The 19,959-nt window shown below is 36.3% G+C and overlaps 1 protein-coding gene across 3 annotated transcripts in view; it reads right to left on the bottom strand.

Annotated features, from left to right (window-relative positions):
• Usp32 (ubiquitin specific peptidase 32) overlaps positions 1–19,959 on the bottom strand; it is a 134,194-nt gene that overhangs the window by 56,493 nt on the left and 57,742 nt on the right. For all 3 annotated transcript variants that reach the window (XM_052196932.1, XM_052196929.1, XM_052196930.1), the window contains exons 5-12: positions 17,612–17,771; positions 13,275–13,406; positions 9,822–9,929; positions 7,328–7,443; positions 7,054–7,116; positions 5,126–5,209; positions 4,509–4,570; positions 681–783 (exon numbers count right to left, since the gene is read on the bottom strand). In XM_052196932.1, the coding sequence (XP_052052892.1) occupies positions 681–783; positions 4,509–4,570; positions 5,126–5,209; positions 7,054–7,116; positions 7,328–7,443; positions 9,822–9,929; positions 13,275–13,406; positions 17,612–17,771 (828 nt within the window). The remainder of the gene's footprint in view (positions 1–680; positions 784–4,508; positions 4,571–5,125; positions 5,210–7,053; positions 7,117–7,327; positions 7,444–9,821; positions 9,930–13,274; positions 13,407–17,611; positions 17,772–19,959) is intronic.

The following is a 19,959-nucleotide window of genomic DNA, read 5'->3' as shown; positions in this document are numbered from 1 at the left end:
CAGAGATCCACCTGCCTCTGTCTCCCAACTGTTGGGATTAAATGCGTGGGACACTATCACCCTTTATTTTGTTTTTTGTTTGTTTGTTTATTTTTGTTTTTGTTTGAGACAAGGTCTATGTAGTTCTGACTGTTTAAAAACTCCCTATGTAGACTAGGCTGGCCTAAAACTCAGAGAGATTCACCTGGCTCTCCCTTCCAAACTCTTAGAATTAAAGGTGTGAAGCACCATGGCCCAATCTCTACCTCAAATTTTTTAATGGAAAAAGTGAAGAACAATATAAATGATATGTTGACAATATACACTTTAAAAACCAGCTCCTTTACTGGATCCCAGGTCTACACTGAGGAAGATATCCAGGTTTCTTTTTCTCTTTAGTACAAAATTCCTCACAAGTTGAATATAATATTATTCTTCCTCACAGAGATTTGAGAATTAAATGACACAAACAACATGTAATATAAGTAGGAATTATCTTCTTTTATAGGGTTGGTGACAAAAGAAAAATCTGTAGAAATGCATACATTGAGCCTGCTCTATATCAATTTTCATAAATATTAATTTCCTTGTTCTTGAACTCTTTGGTCTAAGTTGGCACATTTTATTACTGGATAGTAGATCTACAGTCTGATAGTTCAAAATCTTACTGAAAAGAATCTATATACAGGAATTTAACTCACGTATTTGACATATTCTTTCCACTGTTGCCACCACTGCATGGAGATGATAAACCAATTGTGTCCTGGCTGCAGACCATACCGGCTTTCTCGTTCCAACCATCCTCTGCACATATAAAAGAAATCCAATACATTGAGAAGAAAATTTTGAAACTGAATGCAAGACTGCAATTTGTCACTAGAAATTTTTTCTCTTTTCTTAAAAATTTCAAAATAGAAAAACAAAACAAGAAAATGTACTCAGTAGAGAATGCCACCACTTCAATTAGTGCAATGGAACACTATTCCACCAGTAAGTCAATCTAAATAGTTACAGGCCACTATGAAATACCATTCACATACAGTTTGGGGCTGGAAAGATAGCTCAGTGGAAAAAGTACTTAACAAACAAGTAAAAGGACCTGACTTTGGATCTCCAGCACTATAGAAATGTCAGATGGAGTAGTGAATGCCTAAAATCCAAGCACAAAGGTTGTAACAGGTAGATTCCTGGAACTTGCAGGCCAGTGGTCTAGCCAACAGGTGACTGATGGTTTGAATGAGAATGGCTCCCATAGGCTCGTATGTTTGAATGCTTGGTCCTTGGTTAATGGAATTGTTTGGAAAGGATTGTGAGGTATGGCCTTGTTGGAGATGTGTCACTGGGGGCTTTGAGATATGGAAAGCCTACACCACCATCAGTATTTCTCCCCTTTTCTACTTGCTGCCTGAAGATCAGGATGTAAGCTCTTAGCTACTGCTCAAGTACCATGCTTGTCATGAAGCTCCTTGGTCATGGACTAATCCTCTGAAAAGGCAAGCAAGCACCAAGTTAATGCTTTTGTAGTTGCCTTGGTTATGGTGTTTTGTTACAGCAATAGAAGAGTAACTAAAACAGTGACCTACATGATGGGAGGGAAAAAAAACACTCTTGTAACTTGTCCTTTGACTATCTTACATACCCCATCACATTCCCTTTCTCACAAAAATAAGACGCAGTGCAATTTTGTTTGAAAAAATTCTCTAATATCCCTCACTGGCTGGCTGCAGTGCTTGGGAGAGTGGGCTTCGCAGCTTGACTGGGTAGCGCAGTGGAACTAGCTCTGGAAACATGGGTTGGGGTGAGCTGGCCCTGCCTCCTGCTGATGAAAGCATTGGGTGGCCTAGCCAGAGCAGAGTTGGAGAGCTCACCATGGTGATGTGGATAAAGGAGAGCCAAATCAACTGTCACCCAGGCCCATATCCAGGGCTGTGAGTTGGCCAACCCCAAAATCTGTGAACTGTTGGGGTACACGAAAGAGCCGGTTCTGTTGGTCCAATGTTGCAGGATCTCCATGAAAGAGGGCAACAACAAGATAACCAAGAGGTGTCCCAGTGAGGATCCCAGTGAGGATATTGATGGTATCACATAAGCCAGAAACCTCAAACTACATTTGCAAGTGAAGATGTGTGGACAGAGGGGTATACTGCAGGATACACAGGCACACTACAGCTTCCATGATGAGAAGCTTTCTATATTTTGTTTTAATTTTTGTTTGTTCATTTGTGTGTTCTTTATTTTGGGGGAGAGGTTGCAAGGGTAGAAGGTGGATATGAAGGGACAGGGAGATGAATGGGACTGGGATGTGTGATGTGAAACAAATAATCAATAAAAAGCTTTTTAAAAAAGTAAAAAAATGCCATAATAAAACATAACTCTTTACATACTAGCAAAAATAAATAAAAAATAATGAAAATTTAAAATTATCCTACTGGATAAGAAAGAGAATTTGACTGTGGTTTTGATTTTAGTCCTTTAACAGCTAAATATATTTCTATGTGCCTGAACAGCATTCGAATATTTCTGATGAAAAAAAATATAGCCAGGCAGTGGTGGTACACGCCTTTAATCCCAGCACTTAGGAGGCATAGACAGGCTAATTTCTGAGTTCAAAGCCAGCCTGTTCTACAGAGTGAGTTCCAGGACAGCCATGGCTACACAGAGAAACCCTGTCACAAAAAAACAAAACAAACAAAAGAAAAAACAAAATATCCATTGATGCATTAAAAGCATTATGCAACCATTTGTAGTTCTCTATTTTGTTATATCTCACACAGACATGTATTATATGAATAACATTCAAAACAAAAATAAGTATTAAACTTAATAACTGAAAACACATCAACAAATTTTATTATGACCCACTAGGTAATAGAAAATAAAAATTATATTGATTAAAGTCATAAACATCTGTACATACCATTCTTTAAGTAAAACTCCAAATTGACATCAGATTGTAAAATCCAGGCACAAGGATTCTTGTTATAATTGATTATGACACGGATTGACTTAAATTTTTAAAAATCTACTTGAGGACCTTAAACTACTCTAAGACATTTGAGACAAGTTACTGCTCTCATCCCACACCCCGATGGAATATTAAAGCTTTTATTATCTTTGTGTGTGTCTGTGTGTGTGTGTGTGTATGTTTGTGTGTACCACTGCATATGTGTAGAAACCAGAAGGAAACTTAAAAGTCTCCTTCGCCCTTCATGTGAGTTTCAGATATAGAACCTAGGGCTGCAGACACCCAGTCAGGTGACAGTGAATAAGTATATGGTAGTTAAACAAAGAAGTCATTGCCTCATACAGTATTCCCCTAGATATTTTTTTGTTGTCTCCTTTGGTGGCAACTGCTAAGGGTGCTGCTTGCTGTCTATATTTTAACCAGTTATCCTTTTTGTTGTTGAGTTGTAACAATCCTTTATGCATTCTGGCTATTAAAGAATTATGGAAGATAGAGTTTGTTAATACTGACTTTCAAGTTTTCTAGGTTATCTTTTAGATACAGAAGTTTTAGATTGTAAAGAGTAAGTTACTTTGTAAGCAAATGCTTTTGGAGCCATATTTGAAAGTCAACTGGAAACCTAAATCATTTCTTTTTTTCTTCCTACTTTCCTTTATCTCCTCCCCTATCCTTGCCCAAGTCATTTAAAAAGACTGTAAATTTTGCTAAATATAAAATTCTTAGTTGTTTTTTTCCTACCCTTTTTAGTTCTATGACATCTTAGTTCTATGACAAAGCTGGCTACTCTTACATTAGGATACTTGCTTTTTTCTTGCTGCTCTGAATATTCTTTTGGTAATTTTATGAGACTGCAAGTTTTCTACCTCTGAGAGACATCCCCAGGATAATTTTAATGCTAAACATAATTTGACTTTTAAATTATTCTAGTTTCTTAGCTAGGGACTTTCTTTGCTTTTCCTGGCAGGATTTCTCTATGTAGCCCTGGCTGTACTGGAACTTGTAACCAATTTGCTGGTCTCAAACTCACAGAGAGCTGCCTGCTTCTGTCTGCCCAGTGTTGGAATTAAAGGTGTACAGCATACTGCTCACCAGCTAGGAATACAATTAAAAAATTTTTTCTACTTCTAATTTTCATTTTTCAGAAAGGTTTCTCTGTGTAACCCTGGCTATCTTGGAACTCACTAGGGTAGACTAGGCTGGCTTCCAACTCAGAAATTTACTTGTCTCTGTTTTATCAGTGCTGGCATTTAAGATTTAAAGTGCCTATCATCACAACTGGCTTTTTTTTTTTTTTTTAAATTTATTTATTTTTTGAGACAGAGTCTCTTTACACAGCCTTAAGTATCCTGGAACTCATTATGTAGACCAGGTTGGCCTTGAATTCAGAGAACCACTTGCCACGGCCTATCAAGTGCATGTGCCACCATGCTGGTCTCTTTATGTAATTTTTAAAACAGCTTTACTGTAATAATTAAAGCAAGATAAACTGTTCCATAGTAACTAATGTGTTCAAGTGTTAGAAATTTTAGCTATGTAATAAAAAACCTAGAAACTATAAACTTACCTAATAATTTGTCCTTCTTCTTCTGGAGTAGCTGGTCTTAACCCCAGGACTATGTGGCATACCTATGGAAAAACAAAAGGATAACCACACTCTACTGGGGTGCTAATGATTAAACTGTGTAATATTTGATATTGTTTACCTGAAATCTACTTTTTAGATGGGAATCTGATAACTGGTGAATTATTTATTATTACCTGAAGAAAATTTAACTTAATTGATTGGTTTTAAACTTTTTTAAAAATGGAGGCTAACTTCCAAATCTCCAATAGCCGAGTAATGTATGTTTTAGACCTATAACAATTAGATATTAGCTGACAAGAAGAGATCAATTTCCATTTATTCACACAACTATTTTTACATGGAAGTTATCCCTCATTAAAAATGGAAAATCATAAGAAATACAAATATACCAAACCATTATGACCCACTACATTTTAACAAAAAAGAGAAAATTTAAAAAATTAAAATAATCATTATTAAGTTCAAGATATGTAGCTACATGTTTTTGTAAGACTTAGTCTGTAGCCTGGGTGTGCTAACAGAGACACATGATGGAAGACACAGAATTACTAGTATACCATTATCCTTCCCAAATCTTTCATTTGCCTTAAACATACCTGGAAGAGGAGATTCAAAAACTCATTGGCAAGAACATTTTTCACGCTCCATATCTGATAGTCTTCTAGAGTAAGATGGCCCATCTAAAAAAAGGGACATTCAAATTCATCTCCTGCATATGTTAGCTATTACAGCACAAGAATAAAATATTTTCAAAAGCAAGCTAATAATATACAGAAGATATTATGGGCTCACATAAGAAGTATCACAGTTAGTATGAGTCTATGAGGGACAAAACACATAAAAAAATTGTAATTTTATTAAACTACCCAGTGAAAATGAAACATTTATTAACAATTTCCTCTGTCCAATAAGATTTTGTAAATAACCTGGCACATTGGTACAAATCTGCAATTCCCATACATGGAGAGGAAGCAAGAGGAACAGAAGTTCAAGGTCACTTCTGGTTACCCAGATCTGAGACCAGCCTGAGCTACAGGATATAGTGAGATCCTGTTTCAAAAAACAATGATACCTAAAAAAAAAAAAAAAAAAAAAAAAGATGGGCGGTGGTAGTGCACCCCTGTAATCCCAGCACTCTAGGAGGAGAGGGGCAGGCAGATTTCTGGTCAGCCTGCTCTACAGAGTGAGTTCCAGGACAGCAGGGTTATACAGAGAAACCCTGTCTCGAAAAAACCAAATCCAAAAACCAACCAACCAATCAACCAAACAAACCAAACCAAAACAAAAATAAAAAAACAAAAACAAAGATAACTGCAGGGCAGTGGTGGTGCACGCCTTTAATCGCAGAGGTAAACAGATTATTGAGTTCAAGACTAGCCTGGTCTATAGAGTGAGTTCTAGGACAGCCAGAGCTACACAGAGAAACCATGTCTCGAAAAACCAAAAAAAGAAAAAAAAAAAAGATAACAAACCCAAAAATCAATATAGATATTTTAGATAAACTGTGAGATATTACTGGTACATTGTATAGTATAGCACCAGTTGAGTTGTCAGTAAAATATCTAAGTCCTACTCTAAACTGTCACTACTTGATTATCATGGTTACATGGCAATTTGAACCCCTAAAGAATCTGCCCAATAGTTGCTGGAGCCAGAAATAGAAACTCCATTTAACATAAAAATATAATACTAAAGCCAGGTGGTTGTGGCTCATGCCTTTAATCCCAGCACTCAGGAGGTAGAGGCAGGGAGATCTCTTGAATTCAAGGCCAGTTTGGTCATCCAGGGACACACAGAGAAACTTGTCTCAAAATACAAATACAAAACAAACAAAAAAACTTACTAAACCTCAATTATATAACACCATTATGGCCTATTCTTTACTAGTCTGTGAATAAATACATGTCAGAATATGAGTAAAAAGATTCAAATTATTTCAAATGTACTTAATATATTTTTCCACATAAATTATTTTCAATTTCATAGAGACAAATAAAACTTTCAAGGTACAGAGGTAAATCTGTTATGATACTGCTACCAAAAAGTCTTACCAAGCTAAGTAATTCAAAGAAGTTATTATTTGTAAAATAAACTTCCATGGCTTCTTGGTCTCATGGCCTCATCTAAAAGGTCTTTCACCCCAGAAATCACAACCTCAAATTCTACCACTGTTAGCTTTTCTTCTGTTTTTAAATCTAATATAATAGAGCCCAGCTATATATACTGCTTGGTTTCCTTTATTCAGTATAAAGCTAGCCTTAGCATAATTTATTAAATGGAAGAAATAAAGACTATAAACTAAAAAGGGAGTGGTCTACTAAAGTCATAGATTAGACTTCACTGAATTGCTATTGAAGATGGAATAGATCTCTATTTTTTAGAGATGATGTGAAGGTATTTTACTAGACCAGATTAAGTGGTGATAATGCAGAAGAATCATTTGATTATACATATAAACTATACATCTTGATTTAACACATATAGTACTTTCAGAAAAAAATAAACTACTTATAGCCAGTCTCACCTTTGTGGTATCATGTGCACTCAATATCCTTTCTACAATGTCTGACAGATCCATATGTAATTCCTTTAAAAAGAAATCCAAAAGAGTAATGCATATAATTTTTAATCCAACATATAAAAAACAATTCATTTTCCTTTTTTTTTCAAACATTCATCCCATCTATCTCATGAAAAATCAGAACTTAGCAGGATGTAGGGCATACCACATGTCAGTTTTAGCAACATTAAAACCCTGCCTCAAAAACCAACCAATAAACAAAAGAATCAGAACTTACAGGAATATCATCAGTGCGGTTATCTTTCCAGACCTCCAAAAGTGCAACCACCATGTCTTTCAGTTCAACCCTGGAGAGAACTCCATCACGGTCAACATCAAACACCTTGAAGCAAACTAATGAAAAGAAACTCTTATGAAGGGAAATCACTTCTAGGTTCTGAAATATGATGCATTTCATTAGAAGCTACCCTGTACAATTACTTGGTTTTCTAAGCCAGTATGTACCGTAGCAGTTCCCATCAGGAATAGACCATACTATATACAGCATTATATTATTATATACAGCATTATTGTAACATGTAGAATTGTACCATACTATATACAGCATTATATTATTATATACAGCATTATTGTAACATGCAGAATTGTAAACAGATCTCATGACTGTCTCTAGGTTGCTACCCAGATAAAGTGACCTATCCATCAGCCAAATCCAGAGCTACTTTTCTCATACACTAGAAAGAGGGGGCTAAGTAATTCTATAAGAAACAGTACCTTAAAGATTTTTTAAGAGGTAACACAAATCATTGGATCTTTCTCTTCTCCCTGGTGCTGCTGAATCAAACCTGAGCTTTGCTGGGCATATACTTTTCTTTGATCTCAGCTACATTCCCTCCCTTAAGTTAGTCTTTGCATTCAGTCAGCTATATTCCCTCACTCAAGTTAGTTTCACACTCAAGACTGATTACTGAAGATCTTTTTCTCTTATGCTTAAAATTCCTACTACATTGAGAATTAGATTCCCAACTTCTACTTTATCTTTCTAAAGAATCTAATTTACATATTATATTTTATCAAGTGTAATTTCAATTGCTTAGTAAAGTTTATGTACAAACTTTATATGGAAAGAGACAATTACCATGTCTAATTAACTCTAAATAAATCACTCTGGTTTGTTCATTTCTAGTTAACCATGGAAAACAAAACACCAAAGAAGATTTAAAATTAAGAAACTATTTTAAATTACATGTATTTATTTAGTGTGTATATTTGAGTGTACACGGAAGTCTGAGGACACCTTGTGTGAGTCAGTCCTCTCCCTCCCTCTCCCTCTCCCTCTCTCTCTCTTTCTCTCTCCCCCATGTGGGGGCTCCCTCTGATCCAATGCAAGTTGTTTGACTTGGTGGCAAGCTCTCTTATCCATCAAGCCACTTCACTGAACCAAAACTTTAAATTTTGAAAGGCAATAAATAGCATCAAGTGAGCAACAGAGGCTTTAATTTCCTTAAATACATTAAATTTTAATGAAAAAAACTTTGCTGGGTTTGTTGATACATGCCTTTAATCCAAGTACTTGAGAAGCAGGTGGATTTTTATGAGTTCAAGGTCTGAGTTACATAGTTAAAACCCCATTTTGGCAAACAAATAAAGAAACACAGATATTTTAATATGAAATCATCTTTTATAAAACCAGTTTGGATTATTGAATAAAAAAGAAACCTAGATTTGTACACCTTTAATCCCAGCATTTGGGAGGCAGAGGGTTGAGGCCAACCTGGTCTATACAGCAAATTCCAGGTCAGTTCGGGCTGTTACTCAGATCAACCCTGACTCAAACAAAACAAAAAAAAATGAAAACAAAAATACCCCGTCATAACTGGGTATAGTGGTATATGACTTAATCTCTGAATTTGGGAAGCAGAGGTAGATAGATCTTAGAGCTAGTCTGGTCTCAGAAATGAGTTCCAAAACAGCCAGTACTACACAGAAAAATCCTGTCCCAAAAACCAAAAGAAAAAAAAAAAAAACAAAACAACAACAAAAAACAAAGCAAAGTCTTTTTAACCCCGTCCATTAATTACTATAGTAAATCAATTCAATGTAACAGACATTTGTAAAGCTCCATTTAAGAAATCAAAAGGTATATATAGTTATGCTAAACCCAAGTAAACTGTCACAATTCCTCAAAATGGTTAATGTCTATCAATATTTTATATATATATTTATAAATTATGCTTTCAGACTGTTAGATAAAAATGCCATTTAAGAGTTTGAGAAAATTAAGTCCAATTACAAATTTATCTTGTAAATGGAATATTCATGTATATAAATGAAAGACGATGAGCTATGTTTCAAATTACGCAAGACACAAAAAACTCTATAGACTAACAAAATATTTCCTAATATTTAAAATTTTCAGTTAGGTATGGTGGCTCACACCTGCAAATTTAGTATTCTAGCTGAGAGAGGAAGGTCAAGGGTGCCAGGTCAGACCAAGATAAGACCCTGTCTCAAAAAAATTTGTTTCCCCATTTATCGTAACTTATTATGAATTACAAATTTTACAGGGAAACCAAGTTATTTATTAAGTAACTTAAAAGAATAGAAAGTAGGTTGGTGCTTCCTTAGACTTAACTCACAAATCACCAATTTTGAGATCACTATTTGCCAACCCAAGAGTTAAGAAACTCAATCCTTAGTTATGTAAAATGGATGAAAGCTAATTCTGTCTTTACATACTATCATAATGTGACACTGGTTATCACACTTACATTTTTGTCTTTCAGCCAGGGGGCCCCTGCAGCAGGCTGATAACCCACAGGATATCTCCTTGAAGTCTATGTGATTGTCACGATTTTCATCAAAAGCATTAAATAAACCTATAATAATAAAAGGACACTATGAATCACAATCAATAAACTTTCTAATGTTATGCTCACGTGTTTATGAAGTTAATGTCTCTTACAAAAAGTGGTATAGTGTTTTGAATAGGAATGGTCCTCAGACTCATGTGCTTGAATGCTTGGTTCATAGGGAGTGACACTATTAGGAGGTATGGCCTTGTCACTATGTCACTGTGTCACTATTGGGGTGGTCTTTGAGGTATCTTATGTCCAAGCTATGCTCAATGTGTCACACAGTCTCTTTCTGCTTCCAGTGGATCAAGACTTAGAACTCTCAGCTCTAGCACCATGTCTGCCATACTTCCTCTTATGATGATAATGGACTAAACCTGTGAAACTGGAAGCCAGTCCCAACGAAATGTTTTCCTTCTTAAGAGCTGCTGTAGCCATGGTGTCTTTCACAGCAATAAAACCCTAAGACAAGTGGCTACATTAAAAAAACCAAACAAAACCAAAAAGCTTCCAATTTTCTAAGGAAACATTTTTTTCCTGCAGTATAATTACAACTGAAACTCATTCCCCCAGCTGAATACACTACACTCCTTTAATATTTGCTTATGTCTGTTTTTACTTTCTCTAGTACAAATTATCCAATAGCGTAAAGATAACACATTTTTCAAAGGTGACAAATGAAAATTAAGAATCCAGAAAAGTCAGAAACTATAACAATTATCCACATAAAGACAGGAGAAAAGGGCAAAAGGAGAGAGAAAATTGAGCTCTATTCAATATATTCAAATATATTACTGCATCATTAATAAACTTTCATAAAGCGTTTCCTGGAAAAGGAAATACATTACTATAAGAAACTCTACTCCAGTAACTTTTTCATAAAACTTAATCTATCACATCTAAGTATTTTAAATTTCAGAAGACAAAGACAGGGACTTAAAATTTCATCTTGTGATTTTTTTTCTTTTTTTTAAATAAACTATATACTGCTTCAAATAAAAATATGTATAAACATCCCAATTATATTTTCTAGTAGAATTTAATTTTATCTTATTTTTGACAATTTCATACATGTAAACAATGTATATTAATCATATCCACTCCCAATCTTTCTCTACTTCCACTCTCTCCAAGAACACCAACAATCCACCACACCAATCACCTAATTCCCAAAAGATAAAAATAGAACTACATTATTGAACAGGTAGAAGAAGCCCAGGTACTTGCCAGAGAGATGTCTGAGCCGGCTAAGGCAGCCAAATGTCTGAAAAAAATCCCTTAATCCACATGGTTGAAGAAGAGAACCTGCTCTCAAACTGTCCTCTAAGCTCCATACATGTTATAGCATGTGTGCGCACATGCTCACATGAAAATGCAAACTCACTCACTCCTTCATTCACTCTCTCTCTCTCTCTCTCTCTCACACACACACACACACACAGAGAGAGAGAGAGAGGGGGGGGGGGGGAAGGAAGGAAGGAAGGAAGGAAGGAAGGAAGGAAGGAAGGAAGGAAGGAAGGAAGGAAGGAAGGGAGGGAAGGAAGGGGGGAGGAGGAGAGGGAGAGGGAGAGGGAGAGGGAGAGGGAGAGGGAGAGGGAGAGGGAGAGGGAGAGGGAGAGGGAGAGCAACCTAGAGTGCTATGTGTTCTAGCTCCACTAAGGAATACTACTGAAATATCCTAGGTATTTAAAAAAATGTAGATCCTATGTTTCAAGAATCAATTTAACTTACTGTTTCAGTTTCAATATTAGAGAACTAAGTCAGGCACGGTGGTACATGCCTATAATCCTAGCACTTGGGGAGATCGAGTTAAAGATCATCCTTAGCTAGATGTTGAGTTTGAAGTGAGTTGATGCCACATGAGACCCTGTCTCAAAAACAAAACTGGGCTGGAGAGATGGCTCAGCAGTTAAAAGCACTAACTGCACTTCTGGAAGACTTAGGCTTGTGTCCCAAGCACTCACATGGTTCCAGTCCCAGGGGACCTAATACACTCCTCTGGCCTTTGTGACAGCACCAGACATATTCATGGTGCACAGATATACATGTAGACAAAACACCTATACACAGAAAATAAAAATAAGAAAGTGAAAACAAAAACAAAATAATAAAATTAGAAAAATAAATTTCCCAAGAAAAGTCCAAAAACTTAAATAAAAAACTAGGCTGGAGAGATGGCTCAGCTGGTTATAGCACTGTGTTCTTACAGAGGACTCAAGATTTACTTCTCAACACCTACATGGTGGCTACAACCATCTGTACCTCCAGTTTCAGGGGATCCCATCTGAGAGGCCCAGGCACGCACATGGAGCACATACATATATATTCAGGCAAAACTTCTATAACATAATAGTCTAAAGAAAAAAAGAAGTTAAAAGACTAAAACCATGTAATAATCAAAAGCAAAACCCAAGCATTCAGATTTCAAATGATGTTTACAGTGTCATCCACAATGCTTCTTTATATTCCTCAAAGATCTGCTTGCAGTGCTGGGATTAAATGCGTGTGCCATGACACCCAATATTCTTTATTTTAAAATGGGGAAAAAAAGCATACGGGAGCTATATTAGATCACAGAGATACTCTTTGTTTTTTTTAATTAATTTATTTATTTTATGCATATGAGTACACTGTAGCTGTCTTCACATACCCAGCAGAGGGGGTCAGATTCCATTACAGATGGTTATGAGCCACCATGTGGTTGCTGGGATTTGAACTCAGGATCTCTAGATGAGCAGTCGGTGCTCTTAGCCTCTGAGCCATCTCTCCAGCCTCCTCTTTAATTTTTTTAAATGTCATAAGTTTAAATGCAGTTTGATTGACTTTACAATGTAAATGAGTTCTCACCACTGAGTGAGATGAAGTTTCAGAAAGGGAAAAGTATGTTTCTCCCCAGGAATATCACTAGGGAGAGAGATACTCTTACCTAGAAGCTTCTACTTTCTTTTCAGGGATGTAGCATCAGTGAAGTCTTATGTGAATGAAAAACAGGTGGCTGAGGAAGAAACGGATCACAGGAGGAAACCTGGAGCTCGCCCTTTGCACATTCTACCCAGTGACACTCCTTAATGGAGCACTGTCATACTACTGACACCTGGTTACATCAATCGTACATGGAAGGACATTCAGGTACAGAGGGCTAACTGACTCAGGCAAGATCACACAAGTAAAATACAAAGCTAAGAACAATGACCTCATGACTACACTATTAAGTAAGTAAAGAACTATGAAATCTACAGGAATATAGTTTGTCAGAGTTAAATCTGTTTTGGTTAGAAATAATAGGGATTCAGTTTGTTTACTTGATTCAGTCTATTTACTTACCAAATGAACAAAACAAACCCAAAAAAACCAAGGAACATTTCCTACCTTCACTCAGAGAAGGGCGAATAGGTGGTGAGACCAACGGACCAAAGGTCTCTAAGTCAAAACGTCCAGTTCGGGATTGGGCCTTCAGTAGCCAGTAGCGTTTCTCCAGATCAATGATGTCTGACTCTTCCACTAAGAATCAAATCAAACAAGATTATAAACTCAAAATGCCCTTTTGGGCCATTAGTTTATGCTGATAAATATATATATATATATATCTTTAAAGGGTATATTTTCTCAATTCAACTACTAAAACCAATTATGACCAAAACCCACATTAAAAGATAAACTTAATCATAATTTAAAAATTTAAGAAAATAAAATAAAATTAACAAAAGCAAGAGGCTTTAAAAGTCAGAGAAAAAAGAAACTACAATTTTCCATTAAGCAAACTGCTAAAATCCAAAATCATATTCTACTAATCTATTCTAGTCACTTTCAACCCCCACCTTAGATTTACATTTTTATGCATATCTTCTCTCCTGATTAGATAGCAACTATAAGAGTAGCAGGGCCCAGATTTAATTCACACAGCTAACACAATATGCATGATAGCAAACAGGAAATCATGAAAGGATGTGTATGAACAGAGACAAACTCCAAGCATGGTTATTTTTTTTTTTCTTTTTTGCTTTTTGAGAGAGGATCTTTCTGTATAACAGCCCTGGCTGCCCTGGAACTCGCCTTGTAGAGCAAACTGGCCTCAAACCAGAGATACCCACATGCTTCTGCTTCCCAAATGCTGGAATTAAAGGCATGTGCCATCACTCCTGGTGAACGCTCATTTTAAATGTTTCTGTTTCCTTCCCACACAAGTAAAATAAAATTTAGGAAGCATGAAGATATCTTATTCTCAGTGAAACATGGTACTCAAAGTTATCTTACTAAAATATAATTCTGGGACTGTCCCCTTTTAGACATAATGAAATAGCAATTGGCATCAGACTTGCCCTCGGGCCATAAAACTATTTATACAACAATATAAATTAAGTAGTCACAGAAATTCAAGAACAGGCAGTGCAGGACCTCGATGCTAAGGTCAAGAAGCTACTATCAGGTGAGCGCATCTACTGTCCTGCTTTTCCCTGTGCCTACATCTTCAAGGTGGCCAAAGGTAAAGAGTCTCAGTTCAGAAATTTCACTGTTTCCAATGCAGGTCACTGCAGGGAAGTTAAAGTAGCTGAAAAACCAGAGGAGAAAGTGATAGGAAAAAGTTATGCAAAGAATTCCAGAAACCTGTAGAGCTGCACGTTGTTTTGGCAGCTAATTTGTGTTATACAGTGAAACCCACTGAAGCTTGCCTAGGAACTCAAAGAAAATTTCCCAGAGTGTAGGCAAGTTGGGAAGATATCACACAGCGTTCAGAATGTCTAGCACTAGAGACAAAATGCGAAGGAGGGCAGGCAGATGGCTCAGCAGGTGAAGGAGCTTACCACCAAAGCTGACAACCTGAGTTTGATCTGGGAATCCACATAGTGGAAAGAGAAGAAGTGATTCCCACAAGCTTTCCTTTGACCTCCACACATACAGCGTGCTTACACACAGACACACAGACACACAGACACACAGACACACACGGGGGGGGGGGGGGGGGGGAAGAAAGAATATAAAAGGGAAATACGAAAAAAGTAAGATGTGACACAAAACTAAGGTAAAAACTAATCAACACAAAGGCCAAAAAATAAGAGACAATAGAAATAGATAAGGCTTGAGAACTATTAGTTATAAATATCCAGAATTAGCTGGGCAGTGGTGGTGTACATCTTTGATCTCAGCCTCAGTAAATGTAATGAGTTTCAGGACAGCATGGTCTACAAAGTATTCCAGGACAACCAGGGCTACACAGAAAAGCTGTCTTGAGAAACACCACCACCACTACTACCTCCCACCCCAAAATACAAAAACAAAAAACACAATTAAAGAAATATACTGAGGTAAGAAATGGCAACTAGAAAACATGAACCAAATAGAACTAACAAAGATGAAAAATAACATTTAAAATTAAAATATACCCATTAGAAGACTCAGCAGATTAGTGACTAGACAAAGGGAGAGATGAGAAAATAAGAACACCAGGCCACAGAAACTATTCCAGTGGAAAAACAAAGAGAAAACAGGCTGAATAACTCATTAGAACTGAAGTGACTATAAGATAATATAAAAATTAGATAAAACTATGAAGGAACCAAAAACAAACAGGAAGAAAGTATTAGAAATACTTAGAGTTGAAAATTTTCTTCGGAGACAGAACTTGGTTATGCAGCAAGTTGGCCTCAACTCACAATGATCCTGTCTCAGTCCCTTAAGTGTTTTGGGTTTTTTTTGTTTGTTTGCTTGGTTTAAGATTTATTTATTTATTTTACATATATGAGTACACAGTAGCTGTACAGATGGTTGTGAGCCATCATGTGGTTGCTGAGAATTGAACTCAGGACCTCTGCTAACTCCGGGACCCACCTGCTCAGGTCCAATTCACTCCGACCCAAATATTTATTTATTATTATATCTAAGTACACGGTAGTGGTCTTCAGACACACCAGAAGAGGGCATCAGATCTCATTATGGATGGTTGTGAGCAACCATGTGGTCTGGGATTTGAACTCAGGACCTTCAGGAGAGCAGTCAGTGCTCTTAACCGCTGAGCCATCTCTCCAGCCTGTTTGGTTTGTTTTTATTTTTGTTTTTTTGAGACAGGATATCACTATGTAGCCCAGGATGGACTGGAACTCATTACTGAGACAAGGATGGTTCCAAACTCAGAGATCTACTTGCCTCATCCTGCAAACTGACGGAATTAGATATTATATGTGGCTCTGAAATTTTTCAAAATTTGGTGAGAACTTATCCCCCATACCTAACCACACTAATGCAAGATTAATCAAATTACTAGTAATAAAATAATTTCATGAGTATCCTAGAGCACATACCTAGCAGATGCGAGGCCCTGATTTAGAGCCCTAGCACAGAAAGAGGTTCAATATTCAAGTATTTTCATATAATAACACAGTCCTCTAACATTTCTGAGGAGACAGCTTGCTCTCAGGAGCAATGGCCTTCTAAGATTTACTCAGGATAGCTATAAAAGCCTTACATCATTACAGACAAGTAAGAGGATAGCGAACGAGATTCAAGTTTAGTAGACAGTCTATGGTCTTACTGTCACTGCAACACCCTTACCCCATTAAAATAAGGCTCTGAGACGTGGCAAAGGAATAGAACACGCAGATTTTATAGTGAGACAAATGCTAAAAAGAAAAATGTATTTTTTGATATAAAAATATTCAAAATAAATGATACTGACCAAAAATTCACTCAAACTAAGGCAATTATTTTAGAATCCACAACTCAAAAGAAATCAATGACTAAACAGGCTTATTTATTCTTAAAACATATTGTATAGAAACCTGAAAATCTCTTACTAATTTATTTAAAAAATGTATTTCAAAAAAGATTTGTAAGCACATATTTTCTTCCAAAATTCCCTTATTAAAAAAAACAGGAACTATTAGAAAAAAAACAATACTTTATAGTATTTTTAAAGTCAGAGAAAGAGGGAAAGAGCCTTGAATTCACTGGCACAGGCTGGTAGACATTTTTAACTCTAGTTTGAGGGGATCCAATGCCTCTTCTGCCCTTTGCAGGCTTCTGGACATATGTAGTGCACATACATACACTCATCCATATACACAAAATAAAATTAAAAATTAAAAAACTCAGACAAAGAAGAAATAACCTTCTGATAGAACAGACACCTAAGTTGGTGATAGGCTTTCTGTGCAGTCATGAGGATCAGAGTTCAAAATCCTGAAACCATATTTTTAGAAAAGCCAGGCAGCCAGGCTATGGTGGTACACACTTTTAATTTCAACACTTGGGAGGGAGAGGCAGGCCAGGCTGATCTACAGAGCAAACTCCAGAACAACCAGGGCTACACAGAGGAAATCCTATCTTGAAAGACCAAAAACATAAAACAAAACAAAACAAAATCAACAAAAACCAGAAGCAGATAAGGAATGCTTAGGATTACTAAAGGCAGGAAGAAGGATGAGTTCTTCCCCTACCAGGAGTCCTTTCAAGCAGTGGAACTCTTGGATACTAGATTTCTCTCTTGTTTCATTTATACATCGTGGTATCTGCAGCAAACAGCTCAGGAAACTAATACAGCTTTATTAAGGACAATTAGTAAAGGGCTATACTTTCCATGTTCCAGCATCTCATTGATTATTTATTAGAAGAAAAAAGTAGTGACAAAAACTCTTTCATCTTTATAAGCATATTCTGTTATTATCAGGCAAATTATTAAAGGTGAATGTAAACAATATAATGTCATCACTTACAATGTGTGACTCCAGCCAGAGTCTGGTAGAAAGTAGGAGTATCACTGTCATCAGTGAGGGTCACATATACACCCCCAGACAACAGCCAGCGAGAGAAGGTAAAAGCATCTTTGTTTAGAAGAAGCCAATTTCTGAATTTTTCATAGTTTACCTTTTCACCCTAAAATTGAAACAAGAAACCATTTTTAGTACAGTTTTAGGATAAAGTACTTAGTGCCTGAACAACTTTAAACGTATTAGTGGTTGACATTTTCCCATCTACTATCTAAAACTAAGGGCTGCCAAAATAACACCACAAAACACACATACTTGGAAAGCAAACTGTTTTTGAAAAACAAAACAACTATATGTCAGTTAAAAACTATGCATAAAATCTATGTGCTAATTGTAAATTATTATCAATTTGTTAAAGCAGTCAATTACCAATTATAAATTATATTTTATTTGTTTCAATATATCTGAAATATAAAGGCTATATTATATTTGTTTCAATTTTTTAGTAAACCTAGTGCTTGAGGAATGACTCAATGATTATGAACATAAGCTGCTCTTCTTGCAGAGGACCTATACAGTGGCTCACAATATTCTTAACTCCAGTTTCAGAGGATCCAGAACCTTCTTTTAACTTTTCAGGAACCAGTGCATGTAGGCAAATAAGCATACACATAAAAATAAAATATAAAAAAAAATTGTTTCCCTTAATCATTTTTTTGTTTTTTGTTTTGTTTTGATTTGGTTTTTTTGAGACAGGGTTTCTCTGTTTAGCCCTGGCTGTCCTGGAACTCACTTTGTAGACCATGTTGGCCTCAAACTCAGAAATCTGCCTGCCTCTGCCTCCCAGAGTGCTGGGATTACAGGTGTGCACCACCACTGCCCGACTTCTCTTAATCGTAAGAATATTTAATTTGTCCAAATTTTTACTTATCCCTTATCTTCAGCACTCTGTAATCTAAATTAGTATATTTTAACTAAACTCCACATAAACTATTCATTTGCAAGTTAAAAAGTTATCCAGAAGTCTTGCCTAGAATAGATAATAAGAATCACATACATCAGAGTTCAAAAACAAACAAGTTAGACAGGCTTAGTGGCACAGGCCTTTAATACCAGTGCCGAGGCAGGAGGAGCTCTGTGAGTTCTATGCCAGTCTGGTCTACATAGCAAGGACAGGTCCTTGGACAGTCAGAGGTTTAGAAGACTCAGTCTCAACAACCCCCATTAAAGAAACAAATTCATTTCCAAGTTTTGTTTTCCTTTTAAGAAATGAAATACGATCATCTTTACCTATCTCACGCCTCTAACTTCCTCTAAATCCCCTCCACATAAACTCTTCGCAACCTCCTATCTTTTACAATATTTGTTTTACTAAATCTTTAGAGAAGAAAACTATCTAGGTTGAAAAAAAAGTGTGCTGACATCGCTCTGCCTGGACAATAGCACCTACATTTAATAAAGATTAGATATTTCTCTAAGAAAAAGAAAAAGAACACATTGGAAATGTAATAAAGACCTAAACAGGGGCCTAACAACCCTAACAGAAATGCTAAAAGACATAAAACAATGTCTACATTGTTCAGTAGGATCCTACTAAGTACAATTGCTTGCTTAGCCTAGTAGTTTGAGAACACTTAGCATCAATGCAATGAAAACTACGGAGATAGTACTGATAGCCTTGTCTCATATTTGAGACAGAGACACAAGAGGACACTGAAAACATGTAGATTAAGGATTCTATCCTATTCTTACTCTATCCACAAAAAGAAGTATAAAATCCACAGGTTTGTACACATTTACACAGTTAACTCTTAAGATACTGGGATAAGTCTAAATAGTATTGGCATCATTTATTACAATAAGCCTTTTTAAAAGACAGTTAAGATTTTATTAATTCTATACTTGGCTTTCCTCCTTTTCCCCTGACATATACCTTAAAATTCTTGAGCTCTATAAAATGTCTGTGTGTTACTAGGTTGACAGCTCACAGCCACTGGGTAGCTTCACTAATATTGATTACAGTAATAGTAACTGGTCATAACAACTAATTTTAAGCCCCTCTGCCAAACACTGGAGAAGAAAGGAGGTAGAAGGCTACATTCAACACCAATGGTCATGTAATCAATCATGACTATATAATGAACCGCTTGTAAAAACTCCAAAGGGGGTGTGTAGCCAGCCTTTGACTATCTTGTGGGTTCTTTTGCCCACCCTTTATTTTATGCCCACCTTTGTTTTACACACAATACTCCCCAATCACTAGATAGGAGAGAAAGAAGGATAGAGAGGAAAGGAAAGAGATCCCTGAATAAAGGCAGGGATCAGAAAGGGGGTGACATTATCATTAGACTAGA

The sequence above is a fragment of the Apodemus sylvaticus genome, chromosome 10 (genome assembly GCF_947179515.1).
Source record: "Apodemus sylvaticus chromosome 10, mApoSyl1.1, whole genome shotgun sequence".
Lineage (NCBI taxonomy): Eukaryota > Metazoa > Chordata > Mammalia > Rodentia > Muridae > Apodemus > Apodemus sylvaticus.
Note: the sequence above shows the minus strand (reverse complement) of the source record. Positions and strands in the feature narration are given on the sequence as shown.